The sequence below is a fragment of the Trachurus trachurus genome (genome assembly GCF_905171665.1).
Source record: "Trachurus trachurus genome assembly, chromosome: 16".
NCBI classification, from domain to species: domain Eukaryota; kingdom Metazoa; phylum Chordata; class Actinopteri; order Carangiformes; family Carangidae; genus Trachurus; species Trachurus trachurus.
Window position 1 is genome coordinate 31,697,069 of NC_139902.1, and position 25,000 is coordinate 31,722,068.

The following is a 25,000-nucleotide window of genomic DNA, read 5'->3' on the forward strand; positions in this document are numbered from 1 at the left end:
ACTCATTATCTACTCAGCCCTTAGTCGACATGAGGGGGAGTAGATAATGATAATGAAATTTAAATTTTGGGTGAACTATCCCTTTAAATATTCCGTCTGTCATCAGTCCACAGGTGGTGGTGTGTTCAAGGTTCACGGCAGCGTAGGAAATCTGAACTCAGGTTTAAGGGTTGTCTGTTAAATCAGAGCAGGAGGAAGGAGGATGGGGAGGAGAAAAATGGAGGGAGAGGAAGAAGAGGAGGTGGAGGAAGGAGGAGGGAGAGAAGGAAGAGGAGGAGGAGGGAGAGGAGGAGAAATAAGGATGGAGAGGAAGAAAATGAAGAGAAGGAAGAGGAAAAGGAGGAGGAGGAGAAAGGAGAGAGAGAGGGAAGAAGAGGTGGAAGAAGAGGAGGAGAAAGAAGGATGGAGAGGAAGAAAATGAAGAGGAGAATGAAGGAGGAAGAGGAAAAGGAGGAGGAGGAAGGAGGAGGGAGAGAAGGAATAGGAGGAGGAAGGAGAGAGAGAAGGAAGAAGAGGTGGAGGAAGAGGAGGAGAAAGAAGGATGGAGAGGAAGAAAATGAAGAGGAGAATGAAGGAGGAAGAGGAAAAGGAGTAGGAGGAAGGAGGAGGGAGAGAAGGAATAGGAGGAGGAAGGAGAGAGAGAAGGAAGAAGAGGTGGAGGAAGAGGAGGAGAAAGAAGGATGGAGAGGAAGAAAATGAAGAGGAGAAGGAAGGAGGAAGAGGAAATGGAGTAGGAGGAAGGAGGAGGGAGAGAAGGAATAGGAGGAGGAAGGAGAGAGAGAAGGAAGAAGAGGTGGAGGAAGAGGAGGAGAAAGAAGGATGGAGAGGAAGAAAATGAAGAGGAGAAGGAAGAGGAAAAGGAGGAGGAGGAGAAAGGAGAGAGAGAAGGAAGAAGAGGTGGAGGAAGAGGAGGAGAAAGAAGGATGGAGAGGAAGAAAATTAAGAGGAGAAGGAAGGAGGAAGAGGAAAAGGAGGAGGAGGAGAAAGGAGAGAGAGAAGGAATAGGAGGAGGAGGAAGGAGAGAGAGAAGGAAGAAGAGGAGGAGAAAGAAGGATGGAGAGGAAGAAAATGAAGAGGAGAAGGAAGGAGGAAGAGGAGGAGGAGGAGGAGAAAGGAGAGAGAGAAGGAATAGGAGGAGGAGGAAGGAGAGAGAGAAGGAAGAAGAGGAGGAGGAAGAGGAGGAGAAAGAAGGATGGAGAGGAAGAAAATGAAGAGGAGAAGGAAGGAGGAAGAGGAAAAGGCGGAGGAGGAGAAGAGGAGGAGAAGGAGTAGGAAGGCGGAAGAAGAAGAGGAGGAGAAAGGAGGGAGAGGAAGAAGAGGAGGTGGAGGAAGAGAAGGAGTAGGAAGGCGGAAGAAGAAGTGGGGGAGAAAGGAGGGAGTGGAGGAAGAAGAGGTGGAGGAAGAGGAAGGAGGAGGGAGAGAAGGAAGAAGAGGTGGAAGAAGAGAAGGAGTAGGAAGGCGGAAGAAGAAGTGGGGGAGAAAGGAGGGAGTGGAGGAAGAAGAGGTGGAGGAAGAGGAAGGAGGAGGGAGAGAAGGAAGAAGAGGTGGAAGAAGAGAAGGAGTAGGAAGGCGGAAGAAGAAGAGGAGGAGAAAGGAGGGAGAGGAAGAAGAGGAGGTGGAGGAAGAGAAGGAGTAGGAAGGCGGAAGAAGAAGAGGGGGAGAAAGGAGGGAGAGGAGGAAGAAGAGGTGGAGGAAGAGGAATGAGGAGGGAGAGAAGGAAGAAGAGAGGAGAAAGGAGGGAGAGGAGGAAGAAGAGGTGGAGGAAGAGAAGGAGTAGGAAGGCGGAAGAAGAAGAGGGGGAGAAAGGAGGGAGAGGAGGAAGAAGAGATGGAGGAAGAGAAGGAGTAGGAAGGCGGAAGAAGAAGTGGGGGAGAAAGGAGGGAGTGGAGGAAGAAGAGGTGGAGGAAGAGGAAGGAGGAGGGAGAGAAGGAAGAAGAGGTGGAAGAAGAGAAGGAGTAGGAAGGCGGAAGAAGAAGAGGAGGAAAAAGAAAGAGGGAGAGAAGGAATAGGAGGAGCAGGAAGGAGAGAGAGGAGGAAGAAGAGGAGGAGAAAGAAGGATGGAGAGGAAGAAAATGAAGAGGAGAAGGAAGGAGGAAGAGGAAAAGGAGGAGGAGGAGAAAGGAGAGACATAAGGAATAGGAGGAGGAGGAAGGAGAGAGAAGGAAGAAGAGGTGGAGGAAGAGGAGGAGAAAGAAAGATGTAGAGGAAGAAAATGAAGAGGAGAAGGAAGGAGGAAGAGGAAAAGGCGGAGGAGGAGAAAGAAGGATGGAGAGGAAGAAAATGAAGAGGAGAAGGAAGGAGGAAGAGGAAAAGGAGGAGGAGGAGGGAGAGAAGGAATAGGAGGAGGAAGGAGAGAGAGAAGGAAGAAGAGGTGGAGGAAGAGGAGGAGAAAGAAGGATGGAGAGGAAGAAAATGAAGAGGAGAAGGAAGGAGGAAGAGGAAAAGGAGGAGGAGGAGAAAGGAGAGAGAGAAGGAATAGGAGGAGGAGGAAGGAGAGAGAGAAGGAAGAAGAGGTGGAGGAAGAGGAGGAGAAAGAAGGATGGAGAGGAAGAAAATGAAGAGAAGAAGGAAGGAGGAAGAGGAAAAGGCGGAGGAGGAGAAAGGAGAGAGAGAAGGAAGAAGAGGTGGAGGAAGAGGAGGAGAAAGAAGGATGGAGAGGAAGAAAATGAAGAGGAGAAGGAAGGAGGAAGAGGAAAAGGAGGAGGAGGAGGAAGGAGGAGGGAGAGAAGGAATAGGAGGAGGAAGGAGAGAGAGAAGGAAGAAGAGGTGGAGGAAGAGGAGGAGAAAGAAGGATGGAGAGGAAGAAAATGAAGAGGAGAAGGAAGAGGAAAAGGAGGAGGAGGAGCAAGGAGAGAGAGAAGGAAGAAGAGGTGGAGGAGGAGGAGGAGAAAGAAGGATGGAGAGGAAGAAAATGAAGAGAAGAAGGAAGGAGGAAGAGGAAAAGGCGGAGGAGGAGAAAGGAGAGAGAGAAGGAATAGGAGGAGGAGGAAGGAGAGAGAAGGAAGAAGAGGTGGAGAAAGAAGGATGGAGAGGAAGAAAATGAAGAGGAGAAGGAAGGAGGAAGAGGAAAAGGAGGAGGAGGAGGAAGGAGGAGGGAGAGAAGGAATAGGAGGAGGAAGGAGAGAGAGAAGGAAGAAGAGGTGGAGGAAGAGGAGGAGAAAGAAGGATGGAGAGGAAGAAAATGAAGAGGAGAAGGAAGGAGGAAGAGGAAAAGGAGGAGGAGGAGGAAGGAGGAGGGAGAGGAAGAAAATGAAGAGGAGAAGGAAGGAGGAAGAGGAAAAGGAGGAAAAGGAGGAGGAGGAGAAAAAGAAGAAGTTTGTGCTGCTGACGCTCTGAAAATGTCTCTAAAAGCTGAAGGCAACAGAAACTGCAGCAGCTACAGTTACATGTGCTGAGGAGGCTTTCTACTACACACCTGACACACACACACACACACACACACACACACACACACACACACACACACACACACACACACACACACACACACACACACACACACACACACACACACACACACACACACACACACGCGGCCTTTCGAGTGAATTAACCAGCCGAGCTTATAGAGCAGCTCAGACCTTCGGGGGAGTTTAACAACGACTCTGTGTGTGTGTGTCTCAACCATCTGGACACCGAGAGCAGGTGATAATGGATTCCTCTAGGTGTGTGTGTGTGTGTGTGTGTGTGTGTGTGTGTGTGTGTGTGTGTGTGTGTCTGTGTGTGTGTCTGTGTGTGTGTGTGTGTGTGTGTGTGTTAACAAACTGAGCCTAAACTGCTGATCTCACACCGATCACTGAGGTTATCTGAGCGCTGTAGTTTCATCATTAGACCCAAAGCCGCCGCCGCCGCCGTGCATTTCCTTCCTTCTCCTCACGCATCACGCATACATAATGAGCACAAACACACACACATATACACACATACACACACATAAACAGATTATACAGTAAACGAAACAGTTGCATCACAGCGAGAGAGAGAGAGAGAGAGATTCGGAGGCTGCTGCTGCGTTTCACCTCGTTCGTTTCGGAACGAATGAGTTTTTCATCAGAGGGTCAACAGCAGACACACACACACAGACGGCGGCGGCGGCGGCGAGCAGCAGCTGCAGCCGGAGAGACGGCGCTAACGAGGAGGAGGCTTCACAACGAAGGGTTAACGAGCAACAGGAGAGAGCTGTATGAATGAATGAATGAATTTATATTTATTTACGTGTCGTGCACCAATCAAGGCGCCCAGCCCATAAAGGCTTACAAGACACATTATCATCATATTTAGACACCAAACAAAATAATCAGAGCACAAACAAAACCAAACAAAAACAAAAACAGAAACCACATGGATTTCACATAAATAATTCATCTCTTCTTTTTGACCAGGCATTTTTTATGAAAGTAGCTATAGTAAAGACTTCCTTTCTGAAGAACCATTCCAACTTTACCTCATCATCAGCCCAAAACAACTCAGGTTTCACTGTATGTTTTGTTACATACATATTTTTAATTTTAATATTATAAAAGCTGAATAATAGTTAAAAATGAGAATGTAAGTTGTTCAATTTAATCAATAATGTAAAGAAACTTTGAATAAGCATTAGATTGTTCCATCATAATAATATAAACCACTACGGAGGCCCCGAAGGATCAACTCACAAAGACACAAACATGCTTCAAACTCAAACACAACAGGAAGTGTTTCTGGGGACACGTTGTGTGTTTGTGTGTGTTTTCTGAAGCTGCAGTGAGTTGAGCCTTCAGGGCCACCTTAGAGAAGAGGTAGGCTACACGTCAAAAGGAAGTTGCTGTAGCATAGTAGTAATACTGTAACCATGACAACAGAGAACATTTAATTTTGAGGAAACACTAGTCACATAGATAAATGTTATTGTGAAACTCTGCCGTAATGTCGACTCCTACAAAATAAAACTCGTCTTCTGTCCTGTCCTCGTATCGTATCCGTATCTTATCTTATCGTATCGTATTGTATCATATCTGTAACATATCTTATCATATTGTATCATATTGAATCACAGCCGTATTGTATCGTATCGTATCATATCAAATCATATCCTCATTCGTATCTTATCATACTGTATTGTGTCATATTGTATCTTATCGTATTGTATCATATCGAATCGTCACCACATCTTATTGTATTGTATCATATCGTATCATATCCTTATCTCATCGTATTGTACCATATTGTATCGTATTGTATCAAATCTGTATCATATCATAACTTATCGCATTGTATAGTATCGTATCCGTATCTTATCCTATTGTATCATATCGAATCGTATCCATATCTTATCATATTGTATCGTATCCATACGATAACATATTGAATCGTATCGTATAAAATCTGTATCGTATCCGTATCTTATCGTATTGTATCATATTGTATCTTATTGAATCATATCTTATCGTATTGTATCGTATCCGTATCTTATCGTATTGTATCATATTGTATCTTATTGAATCATATCTTATCGTATTGTATCGTATCCGTATCTTATCGTATTGTATCATATTGTATCTTATTGAATCATATCGTATCCGTATTGTATCATATTCATATCGTATCTGTATCTAATCATATAGAATCATATCAAATCGTATCTGTATCAGTATCGGTATCGTATCATATTCATATCATATTGTATCATATCGTATCTGTATCTAATCGTATAAAATCGTATCAAATCGTATCCATATTGTATTGTATTGTATCGTATCTGTATCGGTATCGTATCATATTTGTATCGTATTCATATCGTATCGTGGTCATGTGTTACGTATCTAAGTGACTGTGTGTTAGTGTGTGCTGTTGTGTGTGTTAGTGTGTGTTGTAGTAGTGCGAGCTCACCTCTGCCACGCTGCTCAGCCCGGTGTCGGGCTCGGAGGCCCGGACCTGCAGCGTGTGGAGGTTGTGTCCGCTCTCGTAGTCGACGGTCCGGGTCAGGCTGAGGGCGCCGCTCTCCTGGTTGATGCTGAACACGTTCCCAGGATTCACCAGCAGCATGAAGGACAGACTCTTCCTCTGGAACGACACGGCCTCCACCACCGACACGCTAAACACACAGAGAGAGAGAGAGATCGTTAACGTTTCTAAAAATTTGGACGAACTTTTGGTGAGAAGCTCCTGTTGTCTTCATGGGTCAAGGAAGAAAGGAAGGAAATATAGAAGGAGGGAGGGAACAGATTGGGTCAATTGGGTCAAAAAGGAAGGAAGAAGTAAGGACGAAGGGAAGGGACGAGGGGAAGGAAGAAAGGAAGGGAAAAGGGAAGGAAAGAAAGATGGAGGGAGGGAACAGATTTGTTCAGGGAAGGAAGAAGAGAAAGAAGGAAGGGAAAAGGGAAGGAAAGAAAGATGGAGGGATAGGGAACAGATCAGGTCAATTGGATCAAAAGAGGAAGGAAGAAGAAGTAAGGACGAAGCGAAGGAAGGAAGGAAAGAAGGAAGGGAAAAATGATTGTGGAAAGAAGGAAGGGAGAAAGGAAGGGAAGAAGGAAGGATGGAGAAAGGGAACATATTGGGTCAATATGACCCAGAAGGACGACAGGAGAGTTAAAAACATTTACTGTAAATTCTTAAATAAAAGCCAAGGATTTTATTTGCGTCAACTGAACCGAACTGGACCGGTTTATGTTTGAGACAGGCATCTACAGTATATAGGAAGGGCTTTTAATTCATTTTTACACAGATCTTTTAGCTCAGCAAGGATGGGAAAATATTCTCACACCGATTGTTTTTAAAGAGAACAAATATTACGTACAAAGTGAACTCAACAACATTTGGGCTCCAGCCTTTGGTGCCATGTCAACCGACCGACCCAAGAAAAGAGCCGGAGCACGCGTAATCGTCATGCCAAGGAAGCTACTGCTACAACAAGGCTAAAAACAGAGATCACATTCATTTTTTCTGAACAACTTTTCCATGTTGTGGCTTCAGGACACTTGGGTCAGTACAGACGAGCAGTATGGAGGTATCTGGATGTTTCATAGTGTGTGTTTTGGACCATTCACAAGTGAACTCTATCCACCGCCATTATATGAAAACCTGTTTCCAGCTGGACCCCCCCTGGAACTCCTAAAGCGTTTTGATGACTCTGAAAGTTCTCCAAACCCTTCCTTGGCATGACGGTGAGTAGAAAATCTCAGAATTATTGATTTTGGGTTAAGTTTTCCTTTAATCGATCTAACGACATGTAGTGATTCCATTTTGAATAAAGTTTTTAACAGATGTCTGTAACCGTGGCACTGAGGGAGAAAGAGCAATTTAATCAGAGTCGTCGAACTGTTCACTATACTACTACAGATTAAGCAGCTTAGAAACTGCTCAAATGGACGATCTAGTGGACTTTGACAGGTTTTATACATTCACATGAACTTGCACAAGAATATAGACCGGTCTCAAAAGACTGAGATCGTCTCTTATTTGCTCAAACCTTTAGCCAGACTCGTCCCAGTACAGGAGACCAGCGTCTGTTTTACGGTATTTACGGTACATGTGATAATATTGGCTGTAATTATGAATTGATTGATTCTAATAGTTTTTAACTCTGACCTTGATTGTTTTGAAAGGTGCCTGTAAATAAAATGTATTACTATTATTATAATTACTACAGATCAACTGGATGGAGGTGGTCGACGCCCCCTAGTGGACACATGGTTGTTTAAAACTTCCTCCTCTGATGTTAATCTGGACGTCGCTCCGTCTTCATCTAACCAGTGTCTAATTGAGCGGCCGACGCTGACAGGACTCCTCGTCTATATAAAACTCCGTCCTGTCAGCACTTCTCTGGAAAATTAATCGCCGACTCAGACGTTTTAGCAGATTTTCACCCAAAAAAAAAAGAGTTTCCTCGTCATAATTAAGATCAGAGAAGAGAAACACCGAGGGGCAGATTGATGAGCGGACGGACGGAGAGAGAGAGATAACGAACGGACGAAGGAGACTCGTCTTAACGCTGATCTGCTGGTCCTCGAGTCCGGTGGTGCGTTCAAGGTCCACAGAGGTCACGGAGAAATGGCCACCGACCACTCGGAGATTAACGCAAAACACATAAAGGGACATAATAATGGAAGCACACACACACATAGTGACACACACACACACACACTCTGCTCGCAGGGTGGCATGGATACTTGGATATTAATACAATGTGCTTTGCGCCAGCAGCCCTGAGGGATTCACACACACACACACACACACACACACACACACACACACACACACACACACACACACACACTCCTTCATGTTTATCCAGACCTCGCTTTTAATAAATATTTGAATTTGCCACACTTTCAAATTCTCAGCCTCAGGCCACACTCATACATCTGGGTCCTCTTCATCCATCCCCCCTGCTCTCCTTCTCCTTCTTCACCTCCTCATCCCTCCATCCTTTTCTCCTCTCCTCCCTCTCTCTCCTCTCCATCCCTCCTTCTATCCTTCTCCCCTCCTCCTCCTCCCCTCCTCCTCCTCTCCCATCCTTCTCCTTCTCCTTTTGTCTCGCTCTACAGGGTTCATCTTTTCATGCATCACATGACACACAGAGCAAAGAGCTGGCCGTGGACACACACAGACACACACACACACACACACACACACACACACACACACACACACTGAGCAGATGCCATTTCCACACTCAGTTTCTGAGGCAGTGGAATGTAAATGATGTTTCTGTAAATATGGAGGACAAAGACACACACACACACACACACACACACACACACACACACACACACACACACACACACACACACACACACACACACACACGCCTAATAGTGACACTAACAATACCAGACATAACACCACACACACACACACACACACACACACACACACAGCCGTGTCAGCACCAGAGGCCGTTAACATCTTCCCTTAAAGTCCAGATTAAGATTTCCTTAAATATTCCCTTAAGTATTTAAAGGTTTTTTACTTCTTCTTTTTTTTAATTTAATAAAGGGATAGTTCAACATTTTGGCAAATGGGCCCATTGCCATAATCCCTATAGTCGTTACCTTTAATTGTTGGTGCAAGCTATTTTAGAACGGTGGAGCAGAGCTGTGAGCTGCTCAGAAATTCATGTTAAATTCGGTAAATTCATATAAAACCACTGATGCGTGTTGCCTTCAGGGGCAGTTTTTCATCAACAGTCTCTGTATTTCCCTCTAAAACAACTCTGTGTGGTAACGTTGTGTTATTATCTCATAGCGTGGTGAATGTGCAGGTCACAACTTGTCCACCAGAGCGTTGTGGAGTTGTTGGATTGTGTATTTGATGAGTTTGATGAGGGAAACCAAGAAATCCCATAATGAGCCTCCGTAGCGTAGCTCTGAGCAGCTCACGGCTCTGCTCCGCCGTTCTAAAAACAGCTTGCACCGACAATTAAAGGTAACGAACCTACTGCTATGACTATAGGGATTATGGCAATGACCAATTTGCCAAAATGTTGAACTATCCCTTTAAAGATTCACTTAAAACCAACCAACGTTGTTTTATTTTGAAGGAAGCGTTTTATTTTGAAATATCATTCTAGAAGTTTCTCCTTTTTCCTGCTCTGACTTGTAATTTCTTTCCCCATCTTTCTCTTCTTGTGAGACGTTCAATGTTCCCCTGTAAAATCAAGCGTCCAGTAGGGCTGGGCGATATAAAGATATTATATCGTATCATGATATCAGACTAGATATCGTCTTAGATTTTAGATATCGTTATATCGTGATACCACCTCTTTTCCTCGTTTTCAATCTGCATTACAGTAAATTATGTACTTAGCAGCCTCTTCTATTATTTCTCTTTACCCACTTCGTCATGATAACCTCATTACTGATGATTAGTGTTGAAAAATCTAATTTTGTTATTATTTTGTGAATGTACCAGTAGTCATCCCTTGCAATATCGAGGTTAAAAATATTATGATATTTGATTATGCCCATGTTTCCCACCTGTACTATAAAATCGCCACATTTGCACCATTTGAGAATTTAGCCTACAAGATATCGAGATATTATTTATAAGCCATATCACCCAGCCCTAGCGTCCAGTATGAAAACGTGACCATGAACCCTGAAGCGGAGGTCAGAGGTCAGAGGTCAGAGGTCAGAGGTGGCGTGGTGACTCACGGTTGGCCGACCGGCGTGTTCTCGGGGACGTTCAGGCTGTACGTGGCGTTGGTGAACTGCGGCGGTCGGTAACCGGCCAAGATGGCGACGGTTGTCGGGGGACCTTTGCGTCCTCGTCCGTCCACGGCCTGGACACGCAGCCGGTACTCCTGACTGGGGGTCAAAGGTCGGCCCGTGGTCCGCACGTCGCCCGAACGCCGGTCCACCTCGAAGCACTCGTCCCCGCCTGGAGAGAGAGAGAGAGAGAGAGAATAAATGTTTAACCCAGTTTCACCTCGTTTTAACCACCGGGGCTGAACCGGTCCAAACCGGTTTCTGCTCCACTGATGACATCAACATCTGTGATTGGTCTGAAGGTGATTATTACATCACTGGTTTCCCACGATGCCGAGCAGGTAGAGACGTTAATCTCGGCAAACTAAAGACGGAAAACATCGGTGTTGTGTGTTAGATAGAGGGTTGCAAAATATCGGGAACTTTCAAAGTTGGAAACTTTCCATGGGAATTAACAGGAATAAATCTGAAATTTACACAATTGAAGTTTGTCGCTTAATAAGTAATTAGTAATATTTTACTCAAGAATTAAAACTTGATAAAGTTCTAATAAATCTGTTGAAATGTCATGTTTTCTACGTAATTGTATTAATTTGCATGGATGTCTGCTTATGACAAAACTAAATATTTACATGTATGTTTGGATATGATACAGTTTGTTTAAATTACCCCCAATTTCCAGTGAATTCACATAAATTCCCATAATTCCCATGGAAAGTTTCCAATTTGGAATATTTCCTAAATTCCCCAGCTTAACTTCCCATGGAAAGTTTCTGGAAATGTACCGTAAATTTACTGGAATTTTTCCGTCCCTTTGCAACCCTAAGCAGGAGATTTGATTTGGAGCTGCTGTTCTTCTCCGTCACATGACCTCCTGACCTGTAGCTACTGTCGTCATGGAGACTTCATGAGGTTGAACCCCACAGTTAGCTACTTGTTGGCTCGGTGGCTCAGTGGCGCAGTGGACCCGTGGCCCTTAAGCTGAGTTTGATTCCCTGATCAGTTTCCTGTGATGACAGGACGTTCAGGTCGAAGCTGAGAGAGACACAGCTGTGGAGGCTGGAGGGTGTGTGTGTGTGTGTGTGTGTGTGTGTGTGTGTGTGTGTGTGTGTGTGTGTGTGTGTGTGTGTGTGTGTGTGTGTGTGTGTGTGTGTGTGTGTGCGTGTGTGTGTGTGTGTAGGAAAAGTGTGGGTCAATTTTTTTTTTACCCACTTCCCCCTTGGCTGAAGGGAGAGAGAGAAAGTAGGGATGACTAGATGGATAGATAGATGGATGGAGGGTGAAGAAAAGATGGCGGCTGCAGAAAGAGGTGAAGAAGGAGGGAGAGGAGGAGTAAAGGAGGAGAAGAACAGCAGCTGTTGACCAGAGGGTCCTGGACCAGCAGCAGCTGATCCACCTGTCAATCATCATCTGGCCCCGCCCCCTCACACAGGGCTGTTAGTGGAGAGAGACCTTCTAGTTTTTGTTTTCATCTGCGCTTTTATTTTGAAAAGACGGAGAGTCCTAACAGACCTTTATACCGTCTATGTCACTGACACATGTTGAGTTTCAATGTGAAGGAATGACATCATTGGTCAACAGGCTGTGATGTCACTCAGACTGAAACCTGATCTGATTGGTCCTCACAGACTGCTGCATTCACAACCTACTACTTCAACAACTACTACTACTGTACTACTATCACCACTACCATTACTACTACCATTATCACTACTACCACTACTACTATCCCAACTACTACCATTATCACTACTACTATCACCAACACTACTACTATAACTACCATTATAAAATGGAAAGGTGAAATCCGGCGATCTGATTGGTTGTTAGCTGTGGTATAATGAGCATATACCACAGCTACTATTCTAAAACCTTATCACAGCGTAGGCTATCACTCCGCCTCAGGCACGTATGACTGGTATGAATGGAAGTTGTTGTCATGTATCCATGACAACGGACTGTTGCAGTCCGTAGCCAAAGACAGCTGATGTTTTTACGATGTTAAAAAATGGACTAAAGTAGTTGAATTCACATGTTGAAGGTGAACTTTGACCTCCAGAGGGTTAACAATGGTAGAGGGGACTGAGCAGTGACAGAGGAAAAGACCAGATGCAGAGCTACTTGGAGCTAACGTCTAGAGAGGTGGGACTAGTTCTTCATAGTGAGGCTATTTTATTGGATAATATGTATTTCTGGTTGAATAAAACTACATGAAATTGATTGCGTATCCCTCTTTCATATTGTCATTATTGGTAACCGTTTTATAAAAGCAATATATCACTCCAGTCCGTGGTATATGCTCATTATACCACTCTAAGGGGGAACAACGCCCCTTAGCCGTGGTATAATGAGCATATACCACGGACTGGAGTGATATATTGCTTAATTATCACTACTACTATAACTACTATTATCACTACCACTACCACTACTATCACTACTACTACTACTACTATCAGTACTACCACCACTGACACTACCACTGCCGCTGGTTTGTGTCTGTATCAGTCAAAAGGTCGTGACCTTTCGTCCTGTAACGAGCTCTGAGTTAACGTTCGTTGTGATTCGCTGTCGTACAAATAAGGTTGAATTGAATCAGTGAAAGTTTAAAACGTTTTAAATAAACAACAAACTGAGCGTTGACGCTGTCACTGTACGACTGTACATTTCAGAGTCAAAACCAGGTTAATTGGCTTCACACACACACACACACACACACACACACACACACACACACACACACTGTGAATATTATGTTTCCATGCTGGCGTGATATAAAAAAACATTTTAATGTAAATTATTGGATTATTTGATGGTACACATGTAGTCACATTACGCCACGGGGAAGTCAGAGGCTCTTAATATGAACGCATTAGAAATTAGCTCTTAAAATATCTCTCCTGCTCCTTCCTCCTCCTCCTCCTCCTTCTCCTCCTCCTCCTCCTCCCTCCTGTGGAGAGAAAATATAAAAAAATAAAAACCCACAGCCACCGGCTCCATCCGCCCACCCTCCCACTCTCCAGAGACTTTCCTATTATTCCCGAATCTGGGAGCTTTCTTTGCCTCAGGGAGCGATTAACAGTGCAGCTCTACGCCGTTTATGTGCATTTTTCTCTGCCTCTCGAAACTTGACGGTAATTGAAATTCAACAAGTCAAATTTTATTTATAAATCTGCTCCTTTGAACAGAATAGGTTTGTCACGGGGAAAGGCTGGCGGAGCGGACCTAATTACAGATACAGGCAGCAGATAAGAGCAGGTCGGGGCTTTGTGTTACCTGACAACTTCTCTCTGTTACGGCAAATACGAAGAGAAAGGTGAACGAGGATCTGAAGCCGCCGCGCAGCTCCACGTGTGTTTTTACATGACTGAAGGCTTTAAAACTAAATCACATCGGTTCTGTTTCAAGGGGAAAAACTGAGCTACAGAGAAAATTCACATGTAAAAACAACACGGACAAAAGTATAAGGACATGTGTTTTGTTAAAGGGATATTTCAACATTTTGGCAAATTGGCCCATTGCCATAATCCCTATAGGTTCGTTACCTTTAATTATTATCGGTGCAATATATTTTTAGAACGGTGGAGCAGAGCCGTGAGCTGCTCAGAGCTATACGCTACGGAGGCTATTGGGATTTCTTGGTTTCCCTCATCAAACTCATCAAATACAAAGTTGTTGTAGAGGGAAATACAGAGACTGCTTGATGAAAAACTGTCCCTGAAGGCAACGTGCATCAGTGGTTTTGCATGAATTTCCCTCTAAAACAACTCTGTCTGGTAACGTTGTGTTATTATCTCATAGCGTGGTGAATGTGCAGGTCACAACTTGTCCACCAGAGCGTTGTGGAGTTGTTGGATTGTGTATATGATGAGTTTGATGAGGGAAACCAAGAAATCCCATGAGCCTCCGTAGCGTAGCTCTGAGCAGCTCGCGGCTCTGCTCCGCCGTTCTAAAAATATCTTGCACCGACAATTAAAGGTAACGAACCTACTGCTATGACTATAGGGATTATGGCAATGGGCCAATTTGGCAAAATGTTGAACTATCCCTTTAATAAACACGAGGAATATCAGTGGATTGATCAGTTATCAATAGGGATGTCTCAATAATAGATCTTCTTGGTACGATTATTGTCAGAGAAATAATCACGGTATTACGATTATCACGATTATTATGCATTCATTAATTTCACAACACTATTAATGTGTAAAATCAAATATAGTTAAAATATGCATTACTAATTATAAAATATTTTAAATATCTATTCAAATATGACCAATTATTAATCGCCCAAGGGAAGTGTTTGAAATATTCAAGTCATTAATTGTAATTTTAATCTTTTTTTTTAATTACAAATGACACTCTAGCATTTAAACTCCTACCAATTCAATGCTACGTTAGGTAAATGGACCAGTATCTGAGCATTCACCTTTACTTTGGCGCCACATCTGCCGACAAGGTTCATACATAATCTTTTTTTGGAAAGTGATGGTATTTAGGAATCTCTGTGATCGTTTTATACCGCGATTAATTGTGAAAACAAGTAATTGTGATCCCATCCCTAAGTTATCAGAAGTTTTTACTTTCTAATTCTGGCCCCAAATCCCTAATTGATTAGACTCTAACTCGATGGATGAATTCCTGTAATCAAAAACATCTAAGAGTAAAAGAAAACGGTAACACTTTACTTGAATGGGTATTCATAAGATTGACATAACACTGTCATAACCATGACATAACACTGTCATAAACATCAATGAATACTTATGACAGCTGTCGTTAAGTGTCATTCGGTAAGTTATGTCACTTTTAATGCAAAGTTGACATTGTTTGAGATGTCCTTGTTATGAGAACTTGACATAATTTTTAAAGTTTGGCCATTAGGTCTGCTATGACAGTTTAAATTGTCTTTATGTCAAGTTGTCAGAACAAAAACATCTCAAACAATGTCAACTTTGCATCAAAAGTGACATAACTTACCGAATGACACTTAACGACAGCTGTCAGAAGTATTCATTGATGTTTATGACAGCTGTTATGTCATGGTTATGACAGTGTTACTGAAAAAACTTATCAGAGGATCAAAAAAGGTAAAAACAAGACAAAAGAAGAGTAGAGAGTATGAAAAAAAAGAAAGAAAGAAATAATAGATGAATGTATAACGCTCACCGCCCAGTAGGATGAAGTGCGTCTGTTCCTCCGTGCCGTCCCGTTGCCGTGCCGACAGCCGGTAGACCACGGAGCCAGGTGTGGCGTCGGGCCCCACGGAGCCCAGGTAGGGAGACGGGAACATGGCCCACTGCAGGTTGGCCTGGCTGGGCATGCTCAGAGTCAGTCTGCAGAGGTACCACTCATCACCTGGAGGACAGAGAGAGGACAATGTGTTATTACATCACATCAATATATAATAACATGGTGTTTGTTACAGCTCATATAGACGAAAAACATTAGGTTCAACCAGTAGTTTTACATCAAAGTCATTTCTCTGGGGGATTTTTCCACCAACGCTGAACCAACTGAAACTGTTTCTGTTCATCCACACATGAACTCACTCAGCTCAGGAGATAAACTGTTGAGCGACACCAAAAACAAAAACAAAGATGGAGGATGTGCCAAAACAAGCCCGATACAAACATGTAGTAGGCTATTCCATTCACACTACTATCACATGTAAACATCAACTGGTTTTGAATATGAAATAATATGTTCTGACCATTATGTTGACAAAATATTAGATTAAATGTGTATTTAATTCTATGTTTGCAGGTTCATCAGAACAGCAAACACATAAAACTGTATAATCTTGACCTATATTTACATTCAGGGAAACTGGCCTCAGACTGTTGAACCCACTGTTTATAATATCAACATAGGCTATTATATGTATTTTAGCTATCATATATTAGCCTATATTTTGACAGGCTTGAGATGGATACAGTATATAATATAAACAAACATAAATCTACATGGGCTAGAGATTGAATTGTTCCAGGTGTATCTTTCATGTATAGAATTTCCTTATCGGAAAGTCAGGGTTTCATCCATTTGTAGCACAATATGCATTAAAAGCATATAATTACTCTTATATAGTTTGTTTATGTAGTGTATAGCATAAATCAGACACTGTTAGATATTTATTCCCCAGTGAGTCTTGGTTTTCTTGTAGTTTGACCTCTGTGGGACACCGTAGAGTTGAGGTTACTTTCAAAACCCAACAGGATCATTGTGTTTATCCTTCCCATTACTCATTAGAGGGAACTAATTATAGATAGTTTTCTGTTTTAGCCATCAAAGTGAAAATTAGCCTCATTAGCTTAGCATTACGGAAATATTTCCTGCAGGTTAAGCTAACGTTGGCTTAGCACACAGTTGATGAGTTGCTATATTCATCTGGACATTCATACTACATCATGTGTGTGTAACATAGCTCGTTAGCTAAAGCTAGCTGCGCTCGCATCCACATGTACCATAATATCCATTTAATGCTATAGAATCAATTTTATAGGCTATACAGTAGTTTGTTTTTGTAGGGTAGAAGCATCAGCCACTCCTTGGTTTTGTTGTAGTTTGACCTCTGTGGGACATCGTAGAGTTGATATGCATTATGCAGGAGGTGCCTTATTAGTTTCATTCACATAAAAAAAAGAAAAAATCCAACAGGATCATTGTCTTTATCCCTTAAATTATTAATTAGAAGAAACTAATTATGGATATTTATGTTTTAGCCATCAAAATAAAAATTAGCCTCGTTAGCCTAGCATTACAGAAATATTTCCTGTTGTTTGTGCATTCACACTATATCATCATGTTGGGCCGTTGTTCCTTTTACATCTGCTTTACAACATGTTGTTGTGTGTTAGTTTGTTAGCTTCCTCTGCTATTGTTGTCTGCTGTGTGTGTGTGTGTGTGTGTGTGTGTGTGTGTATGTGTGTGTATGTGTGTGTCACGCTGCAGCTCGTTAGCTAAAGCTAGCTGCGCCCGCATTAAGAGCCGAGGCGCGAAAGCCGAGTCAGTCAGTCAAAGTAAAGGCGGACGACGACGAGGCGACGACAATAACGTCTTCTTCTGTAGCTACAACACCGGCTGCGTTTGTCTCGTCTTTCATCTTCCCTCTCTCCGTCGCGCGGGAGTGACAGGGAGGAAGAGAAGGAAACAAGCAGCTCCTCCAAAATAAAACAACAAAACTTTCAGAAGATCACAAGTCGACATCCACGGAGCGAGCCCAGTCAGAAATACACACAAAAACACACACAATAACACAATAACACAATAACACACACACACACACACACACACACACGTCTTCTCTTGTTTCTTTACGTCTGTTTTTCATGTCGTGTGGTTCTGAGGAGGGATTTGTTCGGTTTGAAGCTGCGTCGTCGCTCGCTGCTGTTGTTTTTGTCGTCTCAGAAACAACGGAGAGACAACGGCCCGAACAAGAGAGGAGACGTCTCTTCAGAGAGACAGAGGAGGAAGAAAGAGGGATGAGGAGGAGGAGGAGGAGGAGGAGGAGGAGGAGGAGGAGGAGGAAGTAAAAACACACCGGTGTCTCTCTGCTGTGTCTGTCTTTTTATAACGTCTGTCAACAAACTGAGATCACGGGAGGAACCGAGGGAATGAAGGTAAATAATGAGGAAATAGAAAAGAAGGGAGGAGATGGAGGAAGAACAATGGAGAGAAAAGAGAGGGAAAAGGGAAGGAAGAATAAAAGAAGAGAGGAGAAAAGAAAAGAAAACAACAAACTGGTCTTTTTTAACCTTTTTTGCCGCCAGTAAAAATAAAAATCTCACTCCGTCTTCTCAGAGTCACAACGAACTCAGTCAAATCTGAACACAAACATTTTCTGTCTCTGTGCGACTTTGACTTTCTGGAAACACAAACATCTGCAAAGTCTAAAGAAATCACAGAAAAACACAACTGTGTTTATCAACGCTAATATTAAAGGGATAGTAGCATTTTTTTTAAAAGTGGGGTTGTATGATCTACAAATAGCCCCTAAGTACTTTAATTGCAGTAGAAGACTCTCTGCACTCCTCCCGTTAGCAACGCCAGCCCATAATAGCCCTGCCCAGAGATTTACAACATACAGTGTTGTGAACAGACCCAAAGAAACGGCCTATTTTCACGGCCTAAAAGAGGTTTTACCTGAAAAAAAATACACAGTTCCATTGTTCGCTATAATATAATTTTTTCCAGCCCTTCAAAGTGCAGGAAAAACACAGTTTTTATTTGGACCTAACCAACTCACGTATCCCTCCGCCCAGGGTTAGCGCCCGCCGATCAGCAGTTGGTTAGGTCCAAATAAAAACTGTGTTTTTCCTGCACTTTGAGGGGCTGGAAAAAATTATATTATAGCGAACAATGGAACTGTGTGTTTTATTTCAGGTAAAACCTTTTTTAGGCCGTGAAAATAGGCCGTTTCTTTGGGTCTGTTCACAACAATGTATGTTGTAAATCTCTGGGCAGGGCTATTATGGGCTGGCGTTGCTAACGGGAGGAGTGCAGAGAGTCTTCCACTGCAATTAAAGTACTTAGGGGCTATTTGTAGATCATACAACCCCACTTTAAAAAAAATTGCTACTATCCCTTTAAATCTAACATATTTTCAATTCGTTAAAAAGTCCTGTTTAGATTATGGGGTGGTTAACCGGTCCGATTCATTTCGATTCGATTATTGAGGTCTCATTTAGATTACCAACCGATATTAACGAGTATCATTTCGATTTTCCAACCGATTATTGACGATTATCGATTTTCCAACACCACAAACTTATTGCATATTGCAAAAGAAACAGTCTGCTGAATTATTTAACTTCTCTTTTATTCAGTTAGACCTCAAAGCACCTTCAATATCATGTAGTGTATAGTTGTAACTTCCAATTTATCATTATTTTACTTTTATTTTAGATGTAGTCTTTCACAAGAAATGACAGCAAATGTCCTCACTTGTAAATAAATGTCCATTTTTGGAGTTTTTGCAGTGTGTATTCCCTGGTTTTTATAACAATGAAAAAATTGTTATCGACTCATAGTCACCCATACTTTTTTTTCCACCACTGCCAGTTTACATTCCCCAACGGCATCATGGGAACTGTAGTTCTCTCCCTCTGCTTGTTCCTTCACTGATGTTTTACAAGTGTTCACGCTAAAAGAAATACTAAAGCTAAAGAATGAGAGAAGGGGAACAAGAGGAGGTGATGGAGGAGAAGTGTTTCAGCTCAGCGCCTCTCGTCTTCCTCTCGTCTTCCTCTCGTCTTCCTCTGCTCTGCTGCTTCTCCGTCTCATAAAATCCAGAATAATCTCATCTATTTCCGTCTGTTGCTTCTTTACATATGTTGTTGTTGCTGCTGCTTTGAGCCGCTGCCATGGAAGTGGAATCAAATCTGTCCCATTATCATGATGAACATCAACACGTTGAAGCGCATCGGAGGCGCCGGCCGTCAGTGCACGTGTCGCCCCGGCAACAACAACTAAATAACTATAAAAATTGTTTATTTAGGCTATAACATGATCATCTGGACAAACGACACGATAATGAGGTTTAATCAACGCTGCGTTCAAATGCAGCAGGGAAACACCAGCTGTGTGATCAGCTCTCATTAATTTGAGTTTTATTTTGCCGTTTCTGTTGTCATGACGACCATGCCACGGCGGCTCGTGTGGAACAGGCGGCGGTGGCGGCCATCTTTACCGCCAGCCGCCACCAAAGTGCTGCAGCTGCAGATCGAACCGTTGTTTTAATGACGGGAACAAAAGCAGGAGTTAATGAGGACGAGGAAGACAGCTGCACTGAGATCAGCTGTGGTCACGTTTAAAATTATTTAAAAAAATTATATTTAATTATTATGACATAAAAACGACAACGAGTCTGTAGAAAGAGAACAGGACGAAACTGTCGGTGAAAGAAAAGACAGAGGAGGAGATGTTCAAATTGTTAGAGAAAATAAACAAGGGCCGCCCACTTTACTGACATCATCAGCCACAGTTTCTGTATTGTTGATTAATATTTTACTTTTACAAATGGATAAAACTTTATTTATTTCTTGCTCACTCAACAGTGTCAGTGTCACACTGCTCCTCGTATCCCTCCGCCTCCTATCCCTCCATCTTTTATCCTTCTGCCTCATATCATTCACCTTCGTATCCTTACATCTCGTATCCTTCCCCCTAGTATCCTTATAGGCCCTTTCACACCACGGATGTAACGAATAAACAACACGAAATTGCAAAATATTCGGCGGCGAATATTTCGCAATTTAATCAAAACCATTCACAACGGCGGCGACACGAATATGCGACAGATGCGACAATTATATTCCAAAGTTTCGCTTTGTGACGGGTGGTTCTTCGCCTCCATGTCACGTCTTTAATCCGTTAATTATCCCTCACGTATTCGTTAACGTAACGTTATGCCACTGTCGTCTTGTCAGGGCCGTTGCTAGGAATTCTGGGCCCCTTAAAGAATACTAAAGTGGGCCCCTCCCCCTAACTTTTCCTTTTTTTTCTTAGACTACGTATGTATTATCGTTTTTTATTTAGCCTTCTTTGTTTTGATGCTAATGCAGCATTACACTGCAAAAACTCAAGTATCTTAGCAAGAATATTTGTCTTATTTCTAGTCAAAATGTCATTTCTAGTCAAAACAAATCTCATTCTACTTAAAATAAGACACATCATATTAAAAGTAGCTTGTTTTTAGACACTTTTTACTTCTTTCAAGCATATTTTCACTTGGAATAAGTAGAAAAAATCTGATGGTGGAGCAAGTTTTTCTTCCTTATTACAAGCACAAAAAATGTACTTTCACTGGCAGATTTTTCTATCTATTGCGAATTTAAGTGAAAATGATCTAAAAACAAGTACATTTTTAGGTAATGAGTCTTATTTCAAGTGGAAAGAGATTAGTTTTGACAAGAAATTAGACATTTGTACAATAAATAAGACAAATATTCTTGGAAAGATGTTGAGTTTTTACAGTGTACTATGAGTATTAGTCAGGGTCTTACGCAGAATAAATCAGTCATACAAAGATTAGACTACTGGGGTTTTTTATGGGCCCCACTGGGCGCTGGGCCCCTAGAATTATCATCACCTTTCTCCCCTATACAACGGCCACTGTCGTCTTGTTACCAACTTTACTCAACACAGCAGCCCTGACAGTATGAACTTCAACACACTCTATTGCTATTTCTCCTCCTCCTCTCCTCTTGCCATCCCGAACCCGTGATGAAAACCGGGGTTCGAAAAAAAAATATTGACGCGCAAATTATTTGCACGAAAAATACGTCTCCGGTGTGAAAGGGCCTTATCCCTCCACCTCGTATCCCTCCACCTCGTATCCCTCCACCTCGTATCCCTCCACCTCGTATCCCTCCACCTTTGTATCCTTCCACCTCGTATCCCTCCACCTCGTATCCCTCCACCTTTGTATCCTTCCACCTCGTATCCCTCCACCTCGTATCCTTTCCTTCGTATCCTTTCCTTCGTATCCTTCCACCAAGCCTCCTCGCAGCCTGAACACTGATCTGATGATGTCATCCGAGTGGCTGCGCTCAGGCCTGGACTCACTGAACACACTCACAACTAAACTCAAACTTTAGCTTTGACACATCCATGCAGACAGAAGCTCACGAGGAGGAAACGTCCGGCCCGGAGCGAGGAGGAGGAGGAAGAGGAGTGGAAGATGATGAAGGAGCTCATCATCATCATCATCGTGTCTCTGGGTTCTGACATCACAGGAGTGTAAAACCAACATGTCACGTTCATGTTTTTCTCTTTGTTGTTTCTGCATTTTTAATCTGAGTTCATCTCTGAAGAGGCTGTCGGTTTAACAACGCTTCGTTCTCCAACCGTCCCTCTGCTTTACCCATCAGCCCCTCTGTTCCGGGATCACTTCCTGTCACTGCACTGCACGCCCAATGAACAGCTCCACGGTTTATTTTCATTTTCTTATGGCATCTGAGAGTTTTTACACGGTGTCAGAAGAGCTCAAGACTTTTCTGTGAGTTGTATTTTGTTGGAGGATTATGACGTATTAATGGTTCTGATACGAGTTAATATCTTTTTTTTTACTTTAAACACAACACATTTTTACTTTTGTCTGTATTTTTTAGGTTTTTAGTCATGTTTTTGTGTTTTTAATGTATTTTCTGTATGTTTTTAGTCTTATCTTTGTATATTCAATGCATTTTTAGTGTCGTCTCTATTTTTAGAAGGTTTTTTAGTCATGTTTTTAGTCTATTTTTGTAGGTTTTTAGTCGTATCTTTGTATTTTTAGAAGGTTTTTAGTCGTATCTTTGTGTTTTTAATGTATTTTTTGTAGGCTTTTAGTCTTATCTTTGTATATTCAGTGCATTTTTAGTGTTGTCTCTATATTTTTAGAGGGTTTTTAGTCATGTTTTTGTGTTTTTAGTCTATTGTTTGGTAGGTTTTTAGTCTTATCTTTGTATTTTATTACATTTTTAGTTTTGTCTCTGTATTTTTAGAAGGGTTTTAGTCACATTTTTGTGTTTTTAATGTATTTTTTGTATGTTTTAGTCTTATCTTTGTGTATTCAGTGCATTTTTAGTATTGTCTATTTTTAGAAGGTTTTTTAGTCATGTTTATAGTCTATTGTTTGGTAGGGTTTTAGTCTTATCTTTGTATTTTGGGACATTTTTAGTTTTGCCTTTGCATTTTTAGAAGATCTTTAGTCACATTTTTGTGTTTTTAATGTATTTTTTGTAGGCTTTTAGTCTTATCCATGAATTTTCAGTACAATTTCCTGCTGTATCTTTGTATTTCTAGAAGGTTTTTGTATCATGGAGTCAGTGATGAGCAGCAGCAGCAGCAGAGTCCAAACTTCCCTACAGGGACAATAAAGTTTGCTCTGATTGTTACTCTGATATCATCCTGTCATGTTTTTCTGTCTTGTGCCTCTTTTGCTCTCTAGGCCATAAATCAACTCATCTTACTACTGTACTTATTTACTATTTGGGTTATCAAGCTGCTGTCTGAGGCTGACGTGACGCGACAGTCGGAGTCGAGAGCAGAAACCCGCTCTCTGAGGTTTTAACCTATGTGGACGTACAGTATGTGGATGTATAGGAGGGAGCCCATACATGACAATTAAATGGATGTTTGACAAACGCACGTCTCTTTAAATCAACAGCACGCGACCACTTTACCCCCCCTCTACTCCCCCTCCACCTGCTCTGAAACCACTGGAACATCTGTCGTCGTCGTCCATGTGGAGAAACATAAAGATATTCACCAGAAAACAGAAAGAAAAAAAAATCTTTGACAGAGAGACACAGCGGATGTGTTGATGTGATGTGATGCAGGAAGTCCCAGAGAAACTCGGAGCTGCTGTTTGTTCCTTTTATCCCTCCTCCCTCCCTCCCTCCCTCCATCATCCCTCCATCATCCCTCCATCCTCCCACTGGCTCTGTACATCCATCCAGGTCTCTGATGAGCCGCTGTCACACTCTTGTATGTTTGGTTTTATGCGACTTTCATGTTCGCAGTTTCTCCCTCACTCACTCACTCTCTGTGATCTCACCTAGGGAGGGTAAGGAGAGGGGAGGGGGGGAAACATTTCACCGTAACACCACCACCATCATCATCATCATCAGATCTGAATAATGGGACAATTGATCAGTGTCGGAGGTTTTGTTTCTGAGTCTGCGATGGCCTCGTTTCCTTTGGCAGGGATCAATAAAGTTTCATAAAACCTCCATCCGACTATAAAGCTTTGTCGTCGTCGTCGTGGACCAGAGGAACAGGAAGTGTTGAGCATGACACGTCCTTTCTTTATGAGAGCGGATAATAAATAGTCCCAGTGAAGTGCAGCTAAGTCCGTCTTAAGCCGCCACTTACTCATTTGAATCTGAAAGCCGAGCGTGTCACGGCTTGTTATGCAAAACAACAAGGCCGAGCCGAGCGCACAGAGAGAGAAGAGAGAAGAGAGAAGAGAGAGAGAGAACTCGGCTTTGTTTACACCAAACTCGTCTTTTAATTTAAATTCATTTGTTCGTTTGGGGAGGAGGGGGGGGGGGGTTTGTTCGTCTGACACGCATCGTTATCGGGATCAGAGAAGGACGGCGACAACAATGCGAGGAGCTATTTTCTGTCTTCTTCCCTCTGAGTCTCTGACTTGAGTGGCGACTGATGCGTTCAGCTACAAGCAGATTTAATATTTAAAAGCTAAGTTTGACTATCCAGAATTAACATTGTAGATATCAACAACGTCTTTCTGACTAGTCGGAATTACATTTTGAATAGTTGTAGATATCTTTAATTGAGGTGAATTAAAGATATCTTGAACTGGAATTATGACTAGTCAGAATCAAATTGTAGATATCTCAAACTGGTAGCCTATTAGTAGGCTACTAGTCGTAATTCAGTTACAGATATTCATAATTCACATAGTGGATATCTGCAACTGAATTATAGATATCTGTAATGAGAAACCCCATACACATGAACGGCAAAAGTGACGTCATTTGTGACCCGTTCCATCAAAATGAGTCGGAAGTCGCAACGTTCTATTTTTAGATAATCAGCTGATAACATGGAAAACCCATACAAAATCAAAAAAAATGTTTTAGGCTACCCTAATTTCAAAGCAATGACATTCAAAAACTATCTCCCAAAGTTTCACAGTCCAGATAATTGAGAAAAGGCACGAAAATGATGATTAAAGTTGACTTGCAACTTAAACCCTCTGAAAATGAGCGTTGCTTCGGTGCAAAACATGAAATATCTCCTGAACCGTTCATGATAGAGACGAGCTGTAAACTGCATCTGAATCGCGGGATTCTCCGCTTTCC

At 42.3% G+C, this 25,000-nt stretch overlaps 1 protein-coding gene across 1 annotated transcript in view; it reads right to left on the bottom strand.

Annotated features, from left to right (window-relative positions):
• LOC310999144 (putative neural-cadherin 2) overlaps window positions 1-25,000 on the bottom strand; it is a gene marked incomplete at both ends in the record, with an annotated part of 170,378 nt that overhangs the window by 77,711 nt on the left and 67,667 nt on the right. The window contains 3 exons of the mRNA XM_083989468.1: window positions 5,869-6,073; window positions 10,137-10,362; window positions 15,360-15,548. Coding sequence (XP_083845594.1) covers window positions 5,869-6,073; window positions 10,137-10,362; window positions 15,360-15,548 — 620 coding nt within the window. The remainder of the gene's footprint in view (window positions 1-5,868; window positions 6,074-10,136; window positions 10,363-15,359; window positions 15,549-25,000) is intronic.